General features: G+C 36.3%; 1 protein-coding gene across 5 annotated transcripts in view; it reads right to left on the bottom strand.

The window, feature by feature from the left end:
• The window catches only part of VMP1 (vacuole membrane protein 1), a 121,921-nt gene that overhangs the window by 63,593 nt on the left and 38,026 nt on the right, over positions 1–20,302 (bottom strand). For all 5 annotated transcript variants that reach the window (XM_043902863.1, XM_043902861.1, XM_043902860.1 and 2 more), the window contains 2 exons: positions 12,610–12,777; positions 919–1,050 (listed from right to left, as the gene is read on the bottom strand). In XM_043902863.1, coding sequence (XP_043758798.1) covers positions 919–1,050; positions 12,610–12,777 — 300 coding nt within the window. The remainder of the gene's footprint in view (positions 1–918; positions 1,051–12,609; positions 12,778–20,302) is intronic.

The raw sequence follows: 20,302 nt of genomic DNA, 5'->3' as shown, positions 1-20,302 counted from the left end.
AATCCCGAAGCATGGATTTTTTTTTTCCCCGAAGTATGGATTTTAAAGCTACAGGAATAAACAAACTTATTTCTCATTGGCAAAAATGTATTGATTGTAATGGTTCCTATTTTGAATAATAATGATGTGTCTGAGCCTAGTTATAATGATTCAAAATTCATGGTCCAAAATCACGATTACATCCGCACCAACCTAGAAACACGAAGATACAGGCTGATGGACAGTTTTTGCTCAGGTGTCAAAGGCCTCGGCCTTTTTTCCCCACAACAGTGGGTAAGTTTATCTTAATTCTCCCTTTTTCATTGGGGAATTATGTTTCCTCTAAACATGGTAAACTATTATTTTTCAAAAAATTAATTAGGCAGTTCTACTATTCTGGGCTCATAAGTGGTCCACCTATTTATCCCCCTTATTTATTCAGTGGTCTGCTCAGTAAGACTTATAAACACATAATGGACAAATAATGTTTCAGTTCTTTAATCTCACTGGCTACATGAATTTATCTTGATTTAGTCTGAGTTGTCTTGTTGACTCTTTCCCTATTCTAAGATCATGATTATAATCTTTTTTTTTTTTTTTTTTTTTGGCTGTGGTGGGTCTTCATTGCAGCACCGGGCTATTTCTAGTTGTAGTGCACAGGCTTAGTTGCTCTCCTCAGCATGTGATATCTTAGCTCCCCTACCAGGGATTGAACCCACGTCCCTTGCATTTTAAGGCAGAGTCTTAATCACCGGACCACCAGGGAAGTCTCTACAATTATTTTTTATGATTCAGCTTTTCTAAATATTTTACCCTAAACCATGTATGATTTCTTTTTTTACACTGGCAGTTTTGTTCCTCAGGAAAACTATTAAAATTTTTACCTTAATCATAATCTGTTTAAGGGATAATTAGCTATTTTTTCCCCATTGATCTTACTTGTGCAGTCTCTGCATGTTCCAGCATTTCTTCAAATTCCTGATACTCTTCATCATCTGGTTCAGCACCTGAGAGGCGAGCTGCCCTGGCCATGAAATATGGAGGTAGCTCTCCAATTGCTGTACCGATACCCTATGTAAAAAGAACAGAACACTTACATGAGATTTTCTCAACACAGTGACGCGAAGCAGATTAAACCTTTAATTTTCAATATCACCAAAAGCATGTTAAGATGTACATATGAGGAAGGAAAAGACATGCTACATGATTAGGAGGACATGAGTTTGAATCCTGCCTGACCTTAATACGGATCTACGCAACGCCTGACCAGATAGATAGCATACCTAAAATTCTCAGGCAATCCTGGGTACACTGCAGACACTAAATTAATATTAGTTAGTTCTCTAGCATCTCTATTTATATCCTGTGTTCTTATTTTTATATGTCTCTTCATTTTAATTTTAGAAATAGCTCACAGTTTTCTAGACTTTTGAAATGTTTTTTTAATTGAAGTATAGCTGATTTATAAATTTAGTTTCAAGTGTAAAACACAGTGGTTCAAAATTTTTATAGATTATATTCTATTTAAAGTTATTATAAAGTATTGGCCTATTTTTCTTGTAGCTTATTTATTTTATACACAGTAGTTTGTACCTCTTAACCCACTATGGCTATCTTGCTCCCTTCTTCCCCTCTTCCCTCTCCTCACTGGCAATCACTAGTTTTATCTGAAATTGTTATAACCCCTCATTTTTAAAAATTTATACAAAAATATATGTTCATACGCTGTTAATTTTGTCAGTCTTCCTCCCCTTTTCAAATGATTTGCTAATGAGCACTTGATAGTATAGCTCTTAGATGTATATTTTCTAGGAAATCTTCTTGTATTTAGGATGTTGCTTTAATCCGAATACAACTTTTTTTTGTGCAAAGTTAACAAACTGTGGTCAGGAAGCCCCCTGAAATCTCAACATTAGGATGGATAAATTTTCACCACAGGAAAAATGTTGATTTCCTCAGGACATTGAGTGACTCATATTTCAGTCACTTTGTGGATTCTTGTTTTTGAAGAGAATTTTCTTTTCTTCCAATCGTCTTAGGATATAAGGATGAAAACAAAGGTAAAAGAATCAGGAACTTGGTTTGAACTTAAATGGCTTAAATACAGGATAGATAATGCAAGAGACCCAGAGTACCCAGGAAAATTCTTAACTTTGAGCCACCCTTCTCTGCCCTGGATCATAGTGAATGAAAATGCTTCAGTAGTTTTCAGAAGCAACTTCAGGACTTTTTGTTTGCTCTGTCCTATGGCTCTGCCTGCTAATGCGTTGATAAGAATCCTCAAGGAACTGTACCAAATTCAAGCATCCCGTGATCACAGTGTTATACTCCAGTGTGTAAAATCAACGATCTCCAAGTTTAACTGCATTATCTACATGCGAGCCAAGAGTTAGCAAAAGAATATAATTAAGTGCCAAAAGAATAAGACTAGTTAAATATCTAGTTAAAGAACAGAGAAAGGGGAGAGACATACACAGAGAAGGGTACTGGAAGAAAGCATAAATTATATTCTTTGAAACAAGAAAAGTTAATTTCGCCTCCTCTGGAGGATGTTAGGGAACTAATTATTTTAAAAATCGGAAGAGAAACAGTCAATTATTTATCCTGTCTTATCTGTATGGAATATAACTCAGGGTAACCAAATTGATGATAAGGAGAAGTTTCTCTTTACAAAAGTATTCCAGTCATTAACCAAAGAAAAAATGATGCAACTGGAAAGCCCCCCATTTTATAAACCCCAGGAAAATAATGGACTTATATAATAATGGTGTTAATATAAACAGATAGACAGCCAGACATTATTGCACTATGTGACAGAATACATTAGACCATAAAGTATATTCCTGCAAAAAAATAATTTTCCCCCATGTCTCTCAACCCAGCTATCAATTCACAGAAAGCAGATAAATATATTTAAATAACACCAACTGGAAAACAAACAGTATAATTCAGACCATGGAAAACTATATTTGACAAACAATCCAGTTTCATCAACCAATACAAAGATATTGAAAAGAAAAAGAAATAAACAATCAAAAAAATTTGAACTCTAATTGGATAACAGATTTAAAGAGGCTATTTCTAAACTCTCTTAGGTGTGACAATGTTTTTGAAGTCCTAAGGTTGATATTTACAGGTAAAATATGCTATGTTACCTGGGATATGCTTCAAGATAATTGTGAGTTGAGTGAGGAAGTGTCTAGATAAAACAGTATTAGCCACAAATGAAAGCTGGGAAAGCTGGGTAGCCACTAGTGAAAGCTAGGTGATAGTATATTGAATTAATTATATAACTTCCTATACTTAAATTTTTTAAGACAAAAAGTAAGAAGAAAAGTTAATTGCAACATTTTATTCAAAACATGAACTTCTCTTCTTCTCAAATGTTCAATAGTTCTGAAAACAATCATATGATTCAAACTCACTGCAAATTTTCTTAAAATTAAAAGTAAGTAATAATGAACTGAAATGAAATTAAGACCTACAAACTATTTTATACTTAGTTAATCATTTTCATTGTTATATTTTAATTCTGTTCATGTTTTCCCATATTAGCAAGGAGATGGTGATCAAAAGTTAGTATTCTACTTTTTATGCATATAAGTAAAAAGGAAACATAGTCTTCCAGACAGGTCCTCTCAAGACACATTATATTCTAAACACAGAAGTTGGATACCAAAGTCCCATAATTTCATGATTCTTACAAACAATTTTATAATTCTTGCAAAATCAACATGAAAAAAACAAAACTAAACTGTGGAACACTATAAACTGTCAGCCTAAGTTTAATTAAGGGGAAGAAATGACCGGCTTCCTTATTGCAAAAGAAAGACAAGTGGTATTTAGTCAAGCAATAATTCAGAAAATCTTCTAAAAATTTTTGACTGTATATCAATTTATTATCTTGAAGTTCCTGTTTCTTGAACTGAAGAAGAGTTTAATATGCACAACATATGCAAAACCAATAGAGAAACACAATAACTTCATGGAGTATCAACTTTACAAAAAGATTTTTAGGAGGAGAAAAATCCTGAATTTTTGTACTTTCAAAAAGTTTTGTCAAGTGGAATCACAAGCAAATTACGAGCATCTTGCTTTTCTGTGTTAGGAATTATAAGTTTAATGCTAAAAATCTGGGAGTAGAAAATTTTATATATGCTGACGACTCAGAAGTAATGGTAGCTTGGTATTATCAGTATGTTAATAATCTTTAAAAAACAAAGTCATTTTTCTGTTAAATATTCTATCTACTACAAACATGAAATAGAGGTTAAAAGCCAAGTTTGGAGGGTAACTTGGAACCACTGAGAAATTTAAGGTTTTTACAGCAATGTTTAAAAAAATTATACCAATTCTAGTAAAATTATCAGACTGTTTTACAAACAAAAAGAGAGAGAAAATGTGCTTCCAGTTTCCCTTAAGGTCAGTTTTAAAATGACTTCAGGAAGGAATGAAGTTCTGATATACGCTCCAACATAGATGAAACTTGAAAACATTATGCTAACTGATGTAAGCCAGACATGGCTTACATGTGTGATTCTATGTGATTCCATTTACATGGGGTAACAAGAAAGAATTGGCAATTTCATAGAGGCAGAAAGTTCAAAATTACCAGGGGCTGGGGAGAGTTGGGAATGAGGAGTTATTGTTTAATGGGTGCAGAGTTCCTGTTTGGGGATGACAAAAAAGTTCTGGAAGTAGATATTGGTGATGGTTAAACAACACTGTGAGTGTACTTAATGCCAGTAAATTGTGTACGTAACCTGTTACGTATATTTTACTACAATAGGAAAAAAAACTTCAAAAACAAAACCATGAATTCACAAATAAATGAATTTACACCTCCTCACTTTATACCTTGTTATCTTTAAGGAGTAAAATCAGGTAGCAGGCCACTGGTAGGACTGAGAGACAGAGCATATCTTTAGATATTCCCTGAAACATTGCTCTCCATGGAGATGTCCCCTGAATCACAGACGAGGAAAAATCTTTGTACTATGCAACAGATTTCTCCTTCATAGCACTTATCACAATTAGTTTAAATACTTATATAATTTTCCCACAATACATATATATGCATTTTCCCATAACTATTTCCCTTATTAGAATATAAAGGAGAAGGCAATGGCAACACACTCCAGTACTCTTGCCTGGAAAATCCCATGGACGGAGGAGCCTGGTAGGCTGCAGTCCATGGGGTCACTAGCAGTCAGACACGACTGAGTGACTTCACTTTCACTTTTCACTTTCACACATTGGAGAAGGAAACGGCAACCCACTCCAGTGTTCTTGCCTGGAGAATCCCAGGGATGGGGGAGCCTGGTGGGCTGCCGTCTGTGGGGTCGCACAGAGTTGGACACGACTGAAGCGACTTAGCAGCAGCAGCAGAATATAAAGCTCCATAAGTTTCATTCACTGTGAATTTCCAACACTTGGAAGCTTAATAACTATTAATGGAATTTGAAATAATAAATGAAAAGAAAACGTATGGAGCATTACAGAGAATGGGTGAATTTAACTCAGATGACCATTAAATCTACTACCGTGGGCAAGAATCCCTTAGAATAAATGGAACAGCCATCATAGTCAACAAGAGTTTGAAATGCAGTACTTGGATGCAATCTCAAAGACGACAGAATGATCTCTGTTCGCTTCCAAGGCAAACCATTCAATATCACAGTAATCCAAGTCTATGCCCTGACCAGTAATGCTGAAGAAGCTGAAGTTGAATGGTTCTATGAAGACCTATAAGACCTTCTAGAACTAACATCCCAAAAAGATGTCCTTTTCATTATAGGGGGCTGGAATGCAAAAGTAGAAAGTCAAGAAATACCTACAGTAACAGGCAAATTGGCCTTGGAGTACAGAATGAAGCAGGGCAAAGGCTAATAGAATTTTGCCGAAAGAATACACTGGTCATAGCAAACACCCTCTTCCAACACAAGAGAAGACTCTACACATAGACATCACCAGATGGTCAATACTGAAATCAGTTTGACAGATTATATTTTTTGCAGGCAAAGATGGAGAAGCTCTATACAGTCAGCAAAAATAAGACTGGAGTTGATTGTGGCTTAGATTATGAACGCCTTATTGCCAAATTCAGACTTAAATTGAAGAAAGTGGGGAAAACCACTAGACCATTCAGGTATGACCTAAATCAAATCCCTTACAATTATATAGGGGAAGTGACAAATAGATTCAAGGGATTAGATCTGATAGACCAAGTACTTGAAGAACTATGGACAGAAGTTCGTGACACTGCACAGGAGGCAGTGATCAAGACCATTCTCAAGAAAAAGAAATGCAAAAAGGCGAAACTGTTGTCTGAGGAGGCCTTACAAATAGCTGTGAAAAGGAGAGAAGCTAAAGGCAAAGGAGAAAAGGAAAGATATAACCATTTGAATGTAGAGTTCCAAGAATAGCAAGGAGAGATAAGAAAGCCTTCCTCAGTGATCATTGCAAAAAAACAGAGGAAAACAATAGAATGGTAAAGACTAGAGATCTCTTCAAGAAAATTAGAGATACCAAGGGAACATTTCATGCAAAGATGGGCACAATAAAGGACAGAAATGGTATGGACCAAACAGAAACAGAAGATATTAAGAGGGGGCAAAAATACACAGAAGAACTATGCAAACAAGATCTTCACAACCCAGATAATCACGATGGGGTGATCACTGACCTAGAGCCAGACATCCTGGAATGCGAAGTCAAGTGGGTCTTAGGAAGCATCACTATGAACAAAGCTAGTGGCGGTGATGGAATTCCAGTTGAGCTATTTCAAATCGGAAAAGTTGATGCTGTGAAAGTGCTGCACTCAATATGCCAGCAAATTTGGAAAACTCAGCAATGGCCACAGGACTGGAAAAAGTCAGTTTTCATTCCAATCCCTAAGAAAGGCAATGCCAAAGAATGCTCAAACTACCGCACAATTGTGCTCATCTCACACGCTAATAAAGTAATGCTCAAAATTCTCCAAGCCAGGCTTCAGCAATATGTGAACCGTGAACTTCCAAATGTTCAACCTAGATTTAGAAAAGGGAGAAGAACCAGAGATCAAATTGCAAACATCCGTTGAATCATTGGAAAAGCAAGAGAGTTCCAGAAAAACATCTACTTCTGCTTTATTGACTACGCCAAAGCCTTTGACTGTGTGGATCACAACAAACTGTGGAAAATTCTTAAAGAGACAGGAATACCAGACCACTTGACCTGCCTCCTGAGAAATCTGTATGCATGTCAAGAAGCAACAGTTAGAACTGGACATGCAACAACAGACGGGTTCCAAATCGGGAAAGGTGTACGTCAAGGCTGTATATTGTCACTCTGCTTATTTAACTTATATGCTGAGTACATCATGAGAAATGCTCGGCTGTATGAAGCGCAAGCTGGAATCAAGATTGCTGGGAGAAATATCAATAACCTCAGATATGCAGATGACACCACACTTATGGCAGAAAGCGAAGAAGAACTAAAGAGCCTCTTGATGAAAGTGAAAGAGGAAAGTGAAAAAGTTTGCTTTAAACTCAATACTCAGAAAATGAAGATCATGGCATCTGGTCCTATCACTTCATAGCAAATAGATGGGGAAACAATGGAAACCATGACAGACTTTATTTTTGGGGGGGCCCCAACGTCACTGCAGATGATGACTGCAGCCATGAAATTAAAAGACGCTTGTTCCTTGGAAGAAAAGCTATGACCAACCTAGACAGCATATTAAAAAGCAGAGACATCACTTTGCCAACAAAGGTTCGTCCAGTCAAGGCTGTGGTTTTTCCAGCAGTCATGTATGGATATGAGAGTTGGACTAGAAAGAAAGTTGAGTGCCAAAGAATTGATGCTTCTGAACTGCGGTGTTGGAGAAGACTCTTGAGAGTCCTTTGGACTGCAAGGAGATCCAACCAGTCCATCCTAAAGGAAATCAGTCCTGAATATTCATTGGAAGGACTGATGCTGAAGCTGAAACTCTAATACTTTGGCCACCTGATGCGAAGAACTGACTCACTGGAAAAGACCCCGATGCTGGGAAAGATTGAAGGTGGGAGGAGAATGGGATGACAGAGGATGAGATGGCTGGATGGCATCACCGACTCAATGGACGTGAGTTTGAGTAAACTCCAGGAGTTGGGCATTAACAGGGAGGCCTGGCGTGCTGCAGTCCATGGGGCTGTAAAGAGTCAGACACAAATGAGCGACTGAACTGAACTGAACACTAGTGATACCAACAAATTGTGAAATATCAGAAAGATACAAACTGAAAAACGGTAAGCCACTGATCAGCAACACCAAACAATTCATTTTAATGTGCTCCAAAGACTTATATATGAACAGACTGAAAGTGAGGTTGCCACTGATTTTTATAACTGGAAGTACATATTTCATACATACATATTTCAAGGATTTTACTGATTTACTATATTTATAATGAAATTAAAAATATGGATGTGAACACAAATGAGACCAATTTTATGAAAGGATAAAATATAAAAAATATTTCCAGTAGTTTTCTTCATCCAAATGGAAACTGTTATTCATTAAGCATTAACTTCTCATTCCCCACAATGCTGGTAAACTCAAATCTACTTAAAAACAAAACAAAAACAAAAAAAAACTACCCCGTCATGGAGCTTATTTTTAAATTAACTAATTATTAATATTTATTTAATTTTTGGCTGCAATGGGTCTTCATTGCTGTGATGGGCCTTTTCTAGTTGTGGCAAGCAGAGGTTACTCTCTGTTGCAGCACATGTGCTTCTCACTGAGGTGGTTTCTCTTATTTAAGAGCATGGATTCTAGGCCTGTGGGCTGCAGCAGTTTTAGCATGTATGCTCAGTTGTTGCAGCACGTTGGCTTAGGTTGCTCCATGGCATGTGGGATCTTCCTAGATCAGGGCTCAAACCCACATCCCTTGCATTGGCAGGCAGATTCTTAACCACTGGACCACAAGTGAAGTCCCCCCAAATCTATTTTTGTGTCTTTATAACAAATCTGAATTCTCTTGACAGTTGATTTAAGTGGAATCATACAATATCTTTCTATGTCTAGATTATTTTATTTACCATGTTTTCATGTTTTCAAGGTTCATCTATATTGTAGCATGTATAAGAACCTCATTCCTTTTCATGGCTGAGTAATATTCTGTGTATATACCACACTTTGTTTATCCATTCATCTATTGAGGGTTCAGTTCAGCTGCTCAGTTGTGTCCTACTCTTTGAGACCCCATGAACCGCAGCACGCCAGGCCTCCCTGTCCATCACGAACTCCCAGAGTTTACTCAAACTCACGTCCATTGAGTCGGTGATGCCATCCAACCATCTCATTCTGTTGTCCCCTTCTCTCCCGCCTTCAATCTTTCCCAAGATCAGGGTCTTTTCAAATCAGTCTGTTCTTCACATCAGGTGGCCAAAGTACTGGAGTTTCAGCTTCAGCATCAGTCCTTCCAATGAACACTCAGGACTGATCTCCTTTAGGATGGATTGGTTGGATCTCCTTGCAATCTAAGGGACTCTCAAGAGTCTTCTCCAACACCACAGTCAAAAGCATCAATTCTTCGGCGCTCAGCTTTCTTTACAGTCCAACTCTCACATCCATACATGACTATTGGAAAAACCATAGCCTTGACTAGACGGAGCTTTGTTGACAAAGTAATGTCGCTGCTTTTTAATATGCTGTCTAGGTCGTTCATAACTTTCCTTCCAAGGAGTAAGCATCTTTTAATTTCATGGCTTACCTTTCTGATAATATGAATAATGTTGCTTAACAGTCAACTACAAGTTTCTATAGTTATATCTGAGTCCTGGTTTTCAGTTCTTTGGGGTATTTACATTAGAGGAGGGCCACAGAGTAATTCTCTGTTTACATTTTTGAGAAACCACCAAACTCTTTTTCATAGCAGCTGAATCACTTCACATTCCCACCAGCAACCTAGGAGTGTTCCAATTTCTCCACATCTTCACCAATACTCATTATTCTTTTTAAAAGAATAATAGCCATCCTAATACATGCGAAGAGGTAATCCCTTATTGTTGGATTTGCATTTCCCCAACAACTAATGATGTTGAGAATTTGTGAACTTCTTAGATATTTGTATCTTTTCCTTGGAGAAGTGTTTATTCAAGTCCTTTGCCCATTTTTTAATTGGGTTGTTAGTCTTCTTATTGCTGAGTTGCATAGTTCTTTATACATCCTGAATATTAAATCCTTATCTGATATATGACTTATAAACATTTTCCTCCTTTTTGTGGGTTCTCTTTTCACTCTCTTGATACTGTACAAGAGGTTTTAATTTTAGCAAAGTTTAATTTATCTGTTTTCTTTCTCTTGTGGCCTCTACTTTCAGTGTCTTATTTAAGAAACCACTGCCCAATCATTATGCAGATTTGTCTCGATATTTCCTTCTAAGTGTCTTAGAGTTTGAACTAAGTTTAGGTCTTTGATGACTTTTGAGTTAATTTTTACATATGGTATAAGGTAACGATCCAATCTCTCTCTTTGCATGTGGATATTCAGTTTTCCCTGGGCTTCCCTGGTGCCTCAGTGGTAAAGAATCCGCCTGCCAATGTAGGAGACATGGGTTTGATCCCTGGGTCAGGAAGATCCCCTGGAGAAGGAAATGGCAACCCATCCCAGTATTCTTGCTGGGAAATCCCATGGACAGAGGAGCCGCTGTCCATATATATAACCTCTGTATTCAGTGCAGAGGTTACAAAGAGTTGGACACGAAGTAAGGGACTAAACAACAATAACCATATTCAGTTTTCCTAGCACTTTTTGTTAAAAGGACTGTCCTTATAAATGGTGAAAACAATAGAAACCAATTTAAACATAACTTGATATGTGCTACATTTTTTGTCACAAAAGACAGCTTCAAAGAAGGGAATATGAAGAACAAACAAACACAATTAATCAGCGTTTTTTGACATTCTTGTAAAACTATAAGCAAAGCCTAATGCTGACTGCTGTGAGGGTAATACATTTAATTTAAGGTACAGTCTGAATTTTTCTGAGAAGCTAAAAATTTATTTGGGGAAGTAAGCCACTACACCAGCCAATTTAAGTAATTTGAGGCATGCATGGAGCCAGGCCAAATGAGCGCTTCAGATAGTATGCACCATAGGAATTTGGAAGAGGCAGTGCCAGCTGGGATAAAAATTTCTTTGTTGGCATTAGTGCTAATTGAGCCACATAAATCATTTTGAAAGAACAAAAGAAAAACAGAAAACTGAAGTTTATATACATATACCCTCTCTAGCATGTTCCAAGTAACTAGTTATTTTATTAACAGCTTTTCATCAAAGGACTAATGTGATGAAATTTATAAAACATATGCAACTAGTACAATGAATTTGTTTCCAGTATTTTTAAGACAGTAACAGGAAATATGACAATTTTTCCTGTTTTTCATATTCAACAAATTCAATATATGGCATTTCCCTTTTAATTCTTTTAAAGCACAGCGTAATCTCTAACATTTGAATGTGTTTCAAAACTGCCTCTCCTGTGGGCACTGTATTCATCTTCACTTTAATTAAGACATTTAAGAGATGTGTTTCACATTTTCTATTTTGTAAGAAACTGTTAAGGGAAAAAAGTTACAGGGAACATAAAACTTAATAATTCCAAATAATAAGTTAAAAAATAATTCAAGTGGCAATAAGAAGTCTTTAGCAACTGAACTATTCCTCAATGACAGACACCTGAATGAATTTAGGCATATAAAAAATGCTTTGTGTGGATATAGATTAAAATACATTTACCATTGATCATGTAGTTCAAAATTTCCCAAAATATATTAACCAAGCCATAAAAAGAATAATTGATACTACCGAAAGTAAAATCATCATATAGTTTGATCTCATCTCAAATACAGTAAAGCTTAGTTTATGAAGAAATGTCTGACCTTTAGTATTACAACAATTCAGAAAATGAAATGAATCTTCTAAAACTAAACACAGAGTATTTAAATCTAAGAGAGAGACATATAATACTTACCAAATTTGGACTGATATGTAACCATTTGCTACGTTGTTTATCAAATTTTATAAACATCAGTAAAACTTTATAAAGTAATACATTTGCATCATTTATATTCCTTTTCCCTGCTATTGTCTCCTTGGCATCAATACTTGGTGGTACCTATAGTTTCCTGCCTTCCTTCTGCATGTTATTTACAAAGAGAGGCTCTGCTGCTGCTGCTAAGTCACTTCAGTCGTGTCCGACTCTGTGCGACCCCACAGACGGCAGCCCACCAGGCTCCCCTGTCCCTGGGATTCTCCAGGCAAGAACACTGGAGTGGGTTGCCATTTCCTTCTCCAATGTGTGAAAGTGAAAAGTGAAAGTGAAGTCACTCAGTCGTGTCTGACTCTTCGCAACCCCATGGACTGCAGCCTACCAGGCCCCTTCGTCCATGGGATTTTCCAGGCAAGAGTACTGGAGTGGGTTACCATTGTCTTCTCCGAAGAGAAGCTCTAGAGATTTCTTTTCCACGGAAGTTAGGTAGTTGGTGACTTTACGAATTAATTATTTACTGAATTGGTATATGTTTGGATTCAATTTCAACAAGGTACAAAGAATCAAGACAGTGAGGTTAATTTTAGGTAAGCATGAAAACGGACATCTTACCCACATGCAGGCCTCAATCCTAACTTTTGAGATGATGCTCCATAAAGAAATGGCTCCTTCAGTGCCCTCTTCATCTGGGCAAATAATCTGATCAGGATAAGGTGGTTCAGGGAAATTAACTGAATTGCACTCATAAGCAGCTAATGTAACTGAAGCTATATGTGGACCCTACAAAAAAAAATATGAGAAAACTTTGATGAGAAATGTTAAAGAAAAAGAAATTATCATGATGTTATTTTAATGTTACCTTAATCACTACACATTAATAGAAAAATGTCAGCTTTTAAAGAACAAGAATTGACCCAAGTATTTCAAGATGCAACTGATAATTTGAAAAAATAATCACTCCCAGAATCTCTTCAAGGTTTACTTTTTAAAAAACCAATTTCAAATTTATGGGGGTATAATTTACATATAGTAAGAGTAATTTTTTTAGATCTGTAGTTCAGGCTAAGTTTTGACAATTATATTTAGTCATATAACCATCACTAATCAGGGTACAGATACACAGCATTTCCATCAAGGCAAAGAGTTCCCTTGTGTCCTTTTGTAGTCAACCTCCTTTCCCCAACACGAGTCTCTGGAAACCATGATTTCTCACTTGATTCTTATTTTATTTATCCATACATGTCATTTATAAGACATGTAAAAAACCTCCTGTGCCCCTACTCTTTTAGGCATACTTTGAGAATACTACTTTTTTCCTTACGTAAAAAAGTTGATGCAGACACAGAAAAATAAACTTATGTTTACCAAAGGGAATAGTGGGGGGGGGGGAGGTGCGGAAATTAAGAGTTTGAGATTAACATATATACACTACTATATATAAAACATGTAAACAAGGACATGCTGTATAGCCCAGGAAACTATATTCAGTATCTTTCAATCACCTACAATGGAAGAGACTCTGAAAAAGTACATACATACACGTATGTAACTGAATCACTCTGCTGTACACTTGAGACTAACACAGTGTTATAAACTAACTATATTTCAAAAAACAATAGTTGATGAAGTAACTACCTTACTTATCTTTCTCACTGAGATTTAAAAGAAAAATAAAAGTGTGCAACCAGTACCAATGAATTTTTCTTTCAAAGTAATTTTTTCTATGGAAGATTTTGTGCTGCTTTGTACCTTTATTTTGAAACATTATAAATTAATAATATTAGATTAAAATGAATTAATGTTTAGATGTGTGATAAAGGTTTAAATACAATGGTTCTCAAATGAACATGTGTGCCAATATGAGGTATCTGCATAATAATCAACAAGGGGCTTTGTTAAAAATATAAATTCCTGGGTCCCCTAAAAAGCATAAATTGATTCAATAAGTGGACATGGGAACGTGTATGTTTTAAACAAGTTCCTTTAGGGTTTCAAGTAGGTTCTTATAGTCTATTAAGGGTCAGAAAATAAGCAACCTCAGAAAAATCACTTAACCTACTCTTTAGCAAGGCAAAAGAATTACCGATTCATTTGATGGCTTTATCTAGTTTCAAAATTAAAAAACCCTAAATACAATCAAGCTGTCAATAAAATCTATTGCTAATTTCCAAGGTTCTCATAAGTGTAAGCTCTAGAAGCTGGACACTCTTAACATGTTGCTCTAACATACATGATGCCAGTATTCACTTTAAAACATACTATTGCCTTCATGTCAATGTATGACAAAACCAACTGCAACGTTGTGAAGTAATTAGCCTCCAACTAATAAAAATAAATGAAAAAAAAAAAACAAAAAACATACTATTGCCATAAGCATAATTTCTACAGCCAGATGTTCTGACTCAGGTTCTGGCCTCTGCCTCTTACTAAGTCTTGCTTTCCTCATCTATAAAATGGTAATGATAAAACACCTTCAGGACCTACATTCTGGGGATACTGTGAGGTTTCAATTAGTCAATTTATATAAATATACTTGAATTAGTGCTGGGCATATAGTAAGCCCTCAGAAAGTATTACCATTCACTGTTATAAAGAAAAATACTGTATTTGTAGAAAAAATTATACACACACATACGGATGTATATATAGACACACATACAGTAAGTGATCTTTGGATTTAAGAAAGTGTTTTTAAACCATATGGTAAAAGAATTTGTGGTTCAAAGACAAACTGAATAAGATGTAGCAATGAGAATAAAACATTAAAGAACTCCTGTTGCTATCAAAATAAAAGGTGATATTAAGCAAATTTTTTTGTTGCATGTAATATGAAAAAGAAAGATATTCATAAATCTAACCTCCATTTCCCCCTAAATGCAGGGGCACTTCGCGTTCAAATAAAAATCTATAAAAAGAAGGCCTACACTTGGCACTGAATCAATTAACTATAAAGTTTTCCTCTGAGCCAAAAAGAAACCTATGTGAATTTTTAGTCTGTTCCTCTTTTTCTTGAGTTTTAATTCACAGAAAACTATAAACAGTAATAATAAGTATAAAAATAATTATAGACTCTTTTAAAAAGGAATGGTATTTTTTTTTGAGAAGCTGTGATTAATCACGAAATCTACAGCTGTTTCTCTGAATATTATTATGTGCATAAAAGATATTTCACAGTTGGAGAAAAAAGAATTATTTTGTGATCCTACACACACACACACACACAAACTAAAGTTTGTAGAATTCAGAGGAACTGAATAATTAGTGAAAAATTTCTTGTTGTACACTTACAGATAAGCATCAGACGCAATTAAAAAAAAAACCTGTTAACTTCCACTTTTACATGTGAAAACACGAAAGAGAAATGTGATACTACTTAAGGCAAAACAAAAGAAATTCAAGAGTTTGTTCATGATATCCCTACACAACTGTCCTCTAGAAACGAACTCTAGGAGAACAAAACTTGAACTTAGACACTAAAATAATGAGATTTCTGGGATACAGAGGAAGGAAAAAACTACATTTCTATTCCAGAAATATAAATAAAATATGCACCCCAACTGATTAAACAGGTCATTCAACAAGATAAAAGACTTATTCACAGTTTTAATTTTAAGTGATTCTAAAAAGGGAAAATTTTCAGCAATCTGGTGAGACTATTTTCCCTAAAGAAAGGACGGTTCACACAATTAAATTGATATATACTTTCCATAACCACACTAATAAGTCATGATTACTCAGCCTCAGTGGCAGATGTGGTGGTTCCCAGACAAAATGAACATGAGTAACTCAGCTTCTGGTCCGTAGCTTATTCTCAAGAGCCTATTGAGCCTGTACCTCAACATTTTAGTTTAAGCTATGTTAAATGACAGCAAGCCTCAACAGTTCTTTTTAACATTACAAGTTAATAGTTCCTAAATATAATGGACTTGACTGAAATAAATATTACATGAAGAATCCAAACACAAAATCAAAAGATGATCATTTTGACTAAGAGAATTTTAACAGTTGCACATATTAAATTACCTTTTAAGTCAATTTTCTAAAACCTACAATTTACTACAATGTTATTAAACATAAAAGAATCACATTTAAGCCATACTAGATGAAGAAATGAGGGATAAAGACAAAAAGCTATAGTATAAGCAGCAAAGGCTAGTTGGAAAGATTCACCGCAAAACATAAAGGTAATACTATGTACCGAGCAGGCGGTTCCAGCTCTCATGTGAGTGGGCAAGTATTGATATGCATGGGCTAGAGATTCTAGCCTGTGGCTGAGGGTTTTCTGCCTTATACCATGAAGTGACTGGAACAGATGTTCACTCCTACACGAAACAACTGGAAACCCTACAAAATACATGGAACAATTCTTTTCAGACACTGTACCACAGGCCGTACGGTGGTACGTTCTGGACTGCTGAGAAAAGGGATACAAATGCAGAAGCCCTGTGATGACTCTGGCTTTCCAGATGTAGACACACTGTGTGTCTGCAGCAAAATCCACAGTTCCAGGGGACTTCCCTGGTGGTCCAGTGGTTAGGACTCTGGGCTTCCAATGCCAGGGTCCTGAGTTCAATTCCTGATCGAGGAACTAAGATGCCACATGATGCAGAGCCACTAAACCTGGGCGCTGCAACGACTGAGCCTGTACGCTCTGGAGCCCCCCCAACACAACAAAATGATCCTGTATGCCACAACTAAGACTTGAGGCAGCCAAATAAAAAACACTTTTTTAAAAATTCATATTCCATGGGACTTCCCTGGAGGTGCAGTGGATAGGAACTGGCCTGCCAATGCAGGGGATACAGGTCCCCTGGTCCAGGAGTATCCCACATGCCACAGAGCAGCTAGGCCTGTATGCCAACTACTGAGACCGAGTGCTGCAATCACTGAAGCCTGCAAGCCCAGAGCCTCTGCTGCGCGGCAAGAGAAGCCAGTGCAATGAGAAGCTGCGCAACGCAACTAGAGAGTAGCCCCTGCTCCCCAAAGCTAGAGAAAGCCCGCACAAAGCAACGGACACCCAGTGCAGCCAAGAAGTAAAATAAAGAATAAGAATAATAAAATCTGTTGTCCAAAGAGGAAGACCCTAAGAAAAGCAGGGTAGTACTGCCGCATAGAGAAGAAAATTTGAGTTTGGGGGCGCTGAGTGGTTGAAATCTGTGGGGCAGAATACCTAATGCAGAGAAAGGACTCTCCATTTGTGTATGGGGGTCCCCCTGAGACTCCAGCACACCAAGCTGCATTGCATACTACGATGAGATTCTATAAGACCAGGCAAAGTACAATTAGTGAGAAAAGAAGCTGGACAATTCTTAGCCTTCACCCCGGGCTGGGAAACACCTGAACTTCAGTGAGCTAGAGTGGAAAGACTTAGCATTCAGGGATGATCTTGCAAAAAGCCTAGTAAAAGCTAAATATATCATAATAGAGGTTTTAAAAAGACTTAAATGGACCAAGTCAGCCCACTAGTAACTTAGTGCCCTGCAAAACAAAAAAACTGATACTCTGTAAAGGATGATGACAAAATCCAAACAATCAACAACTTAATAGCTAGATATGTGAAACAGTTTGGAAAATATGACCCATAACCTGAAGAAACAGAAACAGACCCAGAATGTTAGATATAATGGAATTAGCAGACAAGGCCTTAAAAAGATTAGGTGGGACAAAAAGTTTGTCTCGGTTTCTCTGTTATGTTATGGAAAAATTTGAATGAACTTTCTGGCCAACCCAATATGTTCAAAGATTTAAAGCAATAACAGGCAAGTTTTAGCCCAGGGGCCAAATTCAGCCTACCACTAGTTTTACAGAGTTTCAAAGAAGGTAACCATGTATCCATGGCTATACATATCATCTCTGGCTAATTCTCTGCTTCAGTGGTAACATGGAGTAGCCCTGACTGAGACGCTGTGGTCTATGAAGTCTAAAACTTTTATTATTTGGACATTTACAGAAATAGTTTGCTGATCCCTGATTTAAAGGAAAACATAAACACAATGCAGGAAGAAATACAAGTATAAAAATAATAAAATGGAACTTCTAGAGCTGAAAATGTAATATCTGAATAGAAAAATTCACTGGATAGTCAACAGATTAGATACCACAGGACAAATATTAGAGAACTTGAAGACAAGGCAATAGAAAATATGTGAACCAAAGGACACAGAGAGTAAAGGCTATGGAGAAGTGAACCTCAGTAACCTGTGGAATAATACCAAACAGTCTAATATATATGTAACTGGAATTCCAGAAAGAGAGGGGAAAGTGTGTGTGTGAGCGCATGTGTGCATGTTGGCAAAGGGGTGGCCAAATATTTTCAAGATCTGCTGAAAAATATCAACTCATCAACTCACAGATTTAAAAAATTCAACAAACCTCAGTCAGGATCAACATAAAATAAAACACAATCAAATTGCTGAAAATCATCATAATCACATCATAATCAAATTCTATAATTCAGCAATATCAAGAAAATCTTAAAAGCAGAGGGGATAAAAATAACACATTATAGAGGCATATCATGCTTCACTGCACTTTGCAGATACTGTAATCTTTACAAATTAAAGGTTTGTGGCAATCTTGTGTTAAGCAAATTTATTGGCTCTATTTTTCCCACAGCATTATTATTTAATTAAGGTATGTATATATTTTTTAGACATGTAATAGAGTAAAATATATAGTAAACATAACTTTTAGATGCACTGAGAAACCAAAAAATTTGTGTCTTGCTTTATCACCATATTTGCTTGTGCTCTGGAACCAAACCCACTATATTTCCAAGGTATGACTGAGTCATCTACAGGGAAATACAGATAGGGCTTCTCATCAGAAACAAACCAAAAACCAATAGAATTACTTCTCTAAAGTGCTGAAAGGGAAAAAGAAATCTGTGAATCTAGAACTAAGGGAAAATATATTTCAAAAATAAAGGTGAATTAATAACATTTTCAGATAGACAAAAGCCAAAAGAATTTGTTCCAGGAGATCTGCACTACAATAAATGTTAAAGGAAGTTCTCAGAAGAAAAGTAATAGCAGATGTAAACTTTAATGTACACAAAGGAGTGAAAAGCATTGGAAAGAGAGAACACCATTTTTCCTCATTTTAAAATCTCTTAAAAAAAATAACTAGTTGTTTAAAGCAAAAACCATGATGTGTATCGGACTTTCCTGGTGGCTGAGCCGTAAAGAATCTGCCTGCCAAGGCAAGAGATGAGGAGACATGAGTTCTATCCCTGGGTGGGGAAGATCCCCTGGAGGAGGAAATGGCAACTCACTCCAGTATTCTTGCCTGGAAAACCCCATGGAGAGAGGAGCCTGGTGGGCTACGGTCCACAGGGTCACACAGAGTCAGACATGACCACGCACACAAGCACACACGTAAGACACATGCAGAAGTAAAATATAAGACAGTTCAGTTGCTCAGTCATCTCCAACTCTTTGCAACCCTATGGACTGCAGCATATACAACACAGCAAATATAAGACAACTACAGTAAAAAGTATGGGAGGGAGAAAAGGGAGTATAATATTATAATGTGGTTATATTATATATCCTAAAAATAATACTTATTTCAAAAGAAGGTAAGAAAAGAATAAAAAACAGGTGGGGACCAGCAGTTTAAAGGTAGACTTAACCATACTGACAACTAGATTAATTGCAAATGTGCCAAATATACAAATGAAAACGCAGAGAGTGTCAGTCTGAATTAAAAAGCAAGACCTCAGTATATGCTCTCTACAAAAAGCCCATTTAAAATATCCAGATCCAAAAGTAAAGCAATGCAAAAAGATAAACTGTGTAAAAATAATCATACAAAAGATGGGAGTATTCTACATTTATAAGAGACTAAGCAGATCTCAGGAGAGGGTACATTATTTTACTAGAGATGAATAAGGACATTTCATAATGATAAAAAGCCTAATTCTCAGGAAGACAGAAAATCCTAAATGTGTATGCACCTAGTAACAGCATGTCAAAATATATAAAGCAAAAACTAACAGAACTAAAATGAGAAATAAAGACATAGCTACAATTAGAGTTGAATTTTCAACACCCTTCTTTTTAGTTGATAGAATAAACAAACTGAAAACCAGAACGAACACAGAAAACTTGAACAACATGGAACACTATACCCCAAAATAGCCAAATACATATTCTTTTCAAGTATACATGAAAGAGTCACCAAGAGAGATCATACACTGTGGTACAAAGTGAGTCTCAGCACATTTAAAAGAATGTACCATGAGACAAGGTAATACAAGCAGCACTCCTTAAGGAAAAGTAGCAAATGATAGTCCTCAAAAGTT

This window comes from Cervus elaphus, chromosome 5 (genome assembly GCF_910594005.1).
Source record: "Cervus elaphus chromosome 5, mCerEla1.1, whole genome shotgun sequence".
NCBI classification, from domain to species: domain Eukaryota; kingdom Metazoa; phylum Chordata; class Mammalia; order Artiodactyla; family Cervidae; genus Cervus; species Cervus elaphus.
Note: the sequence above shows the minus strand (reverse complement) of the source record. Positions and strands in the feature narration are given on the sequence as shown.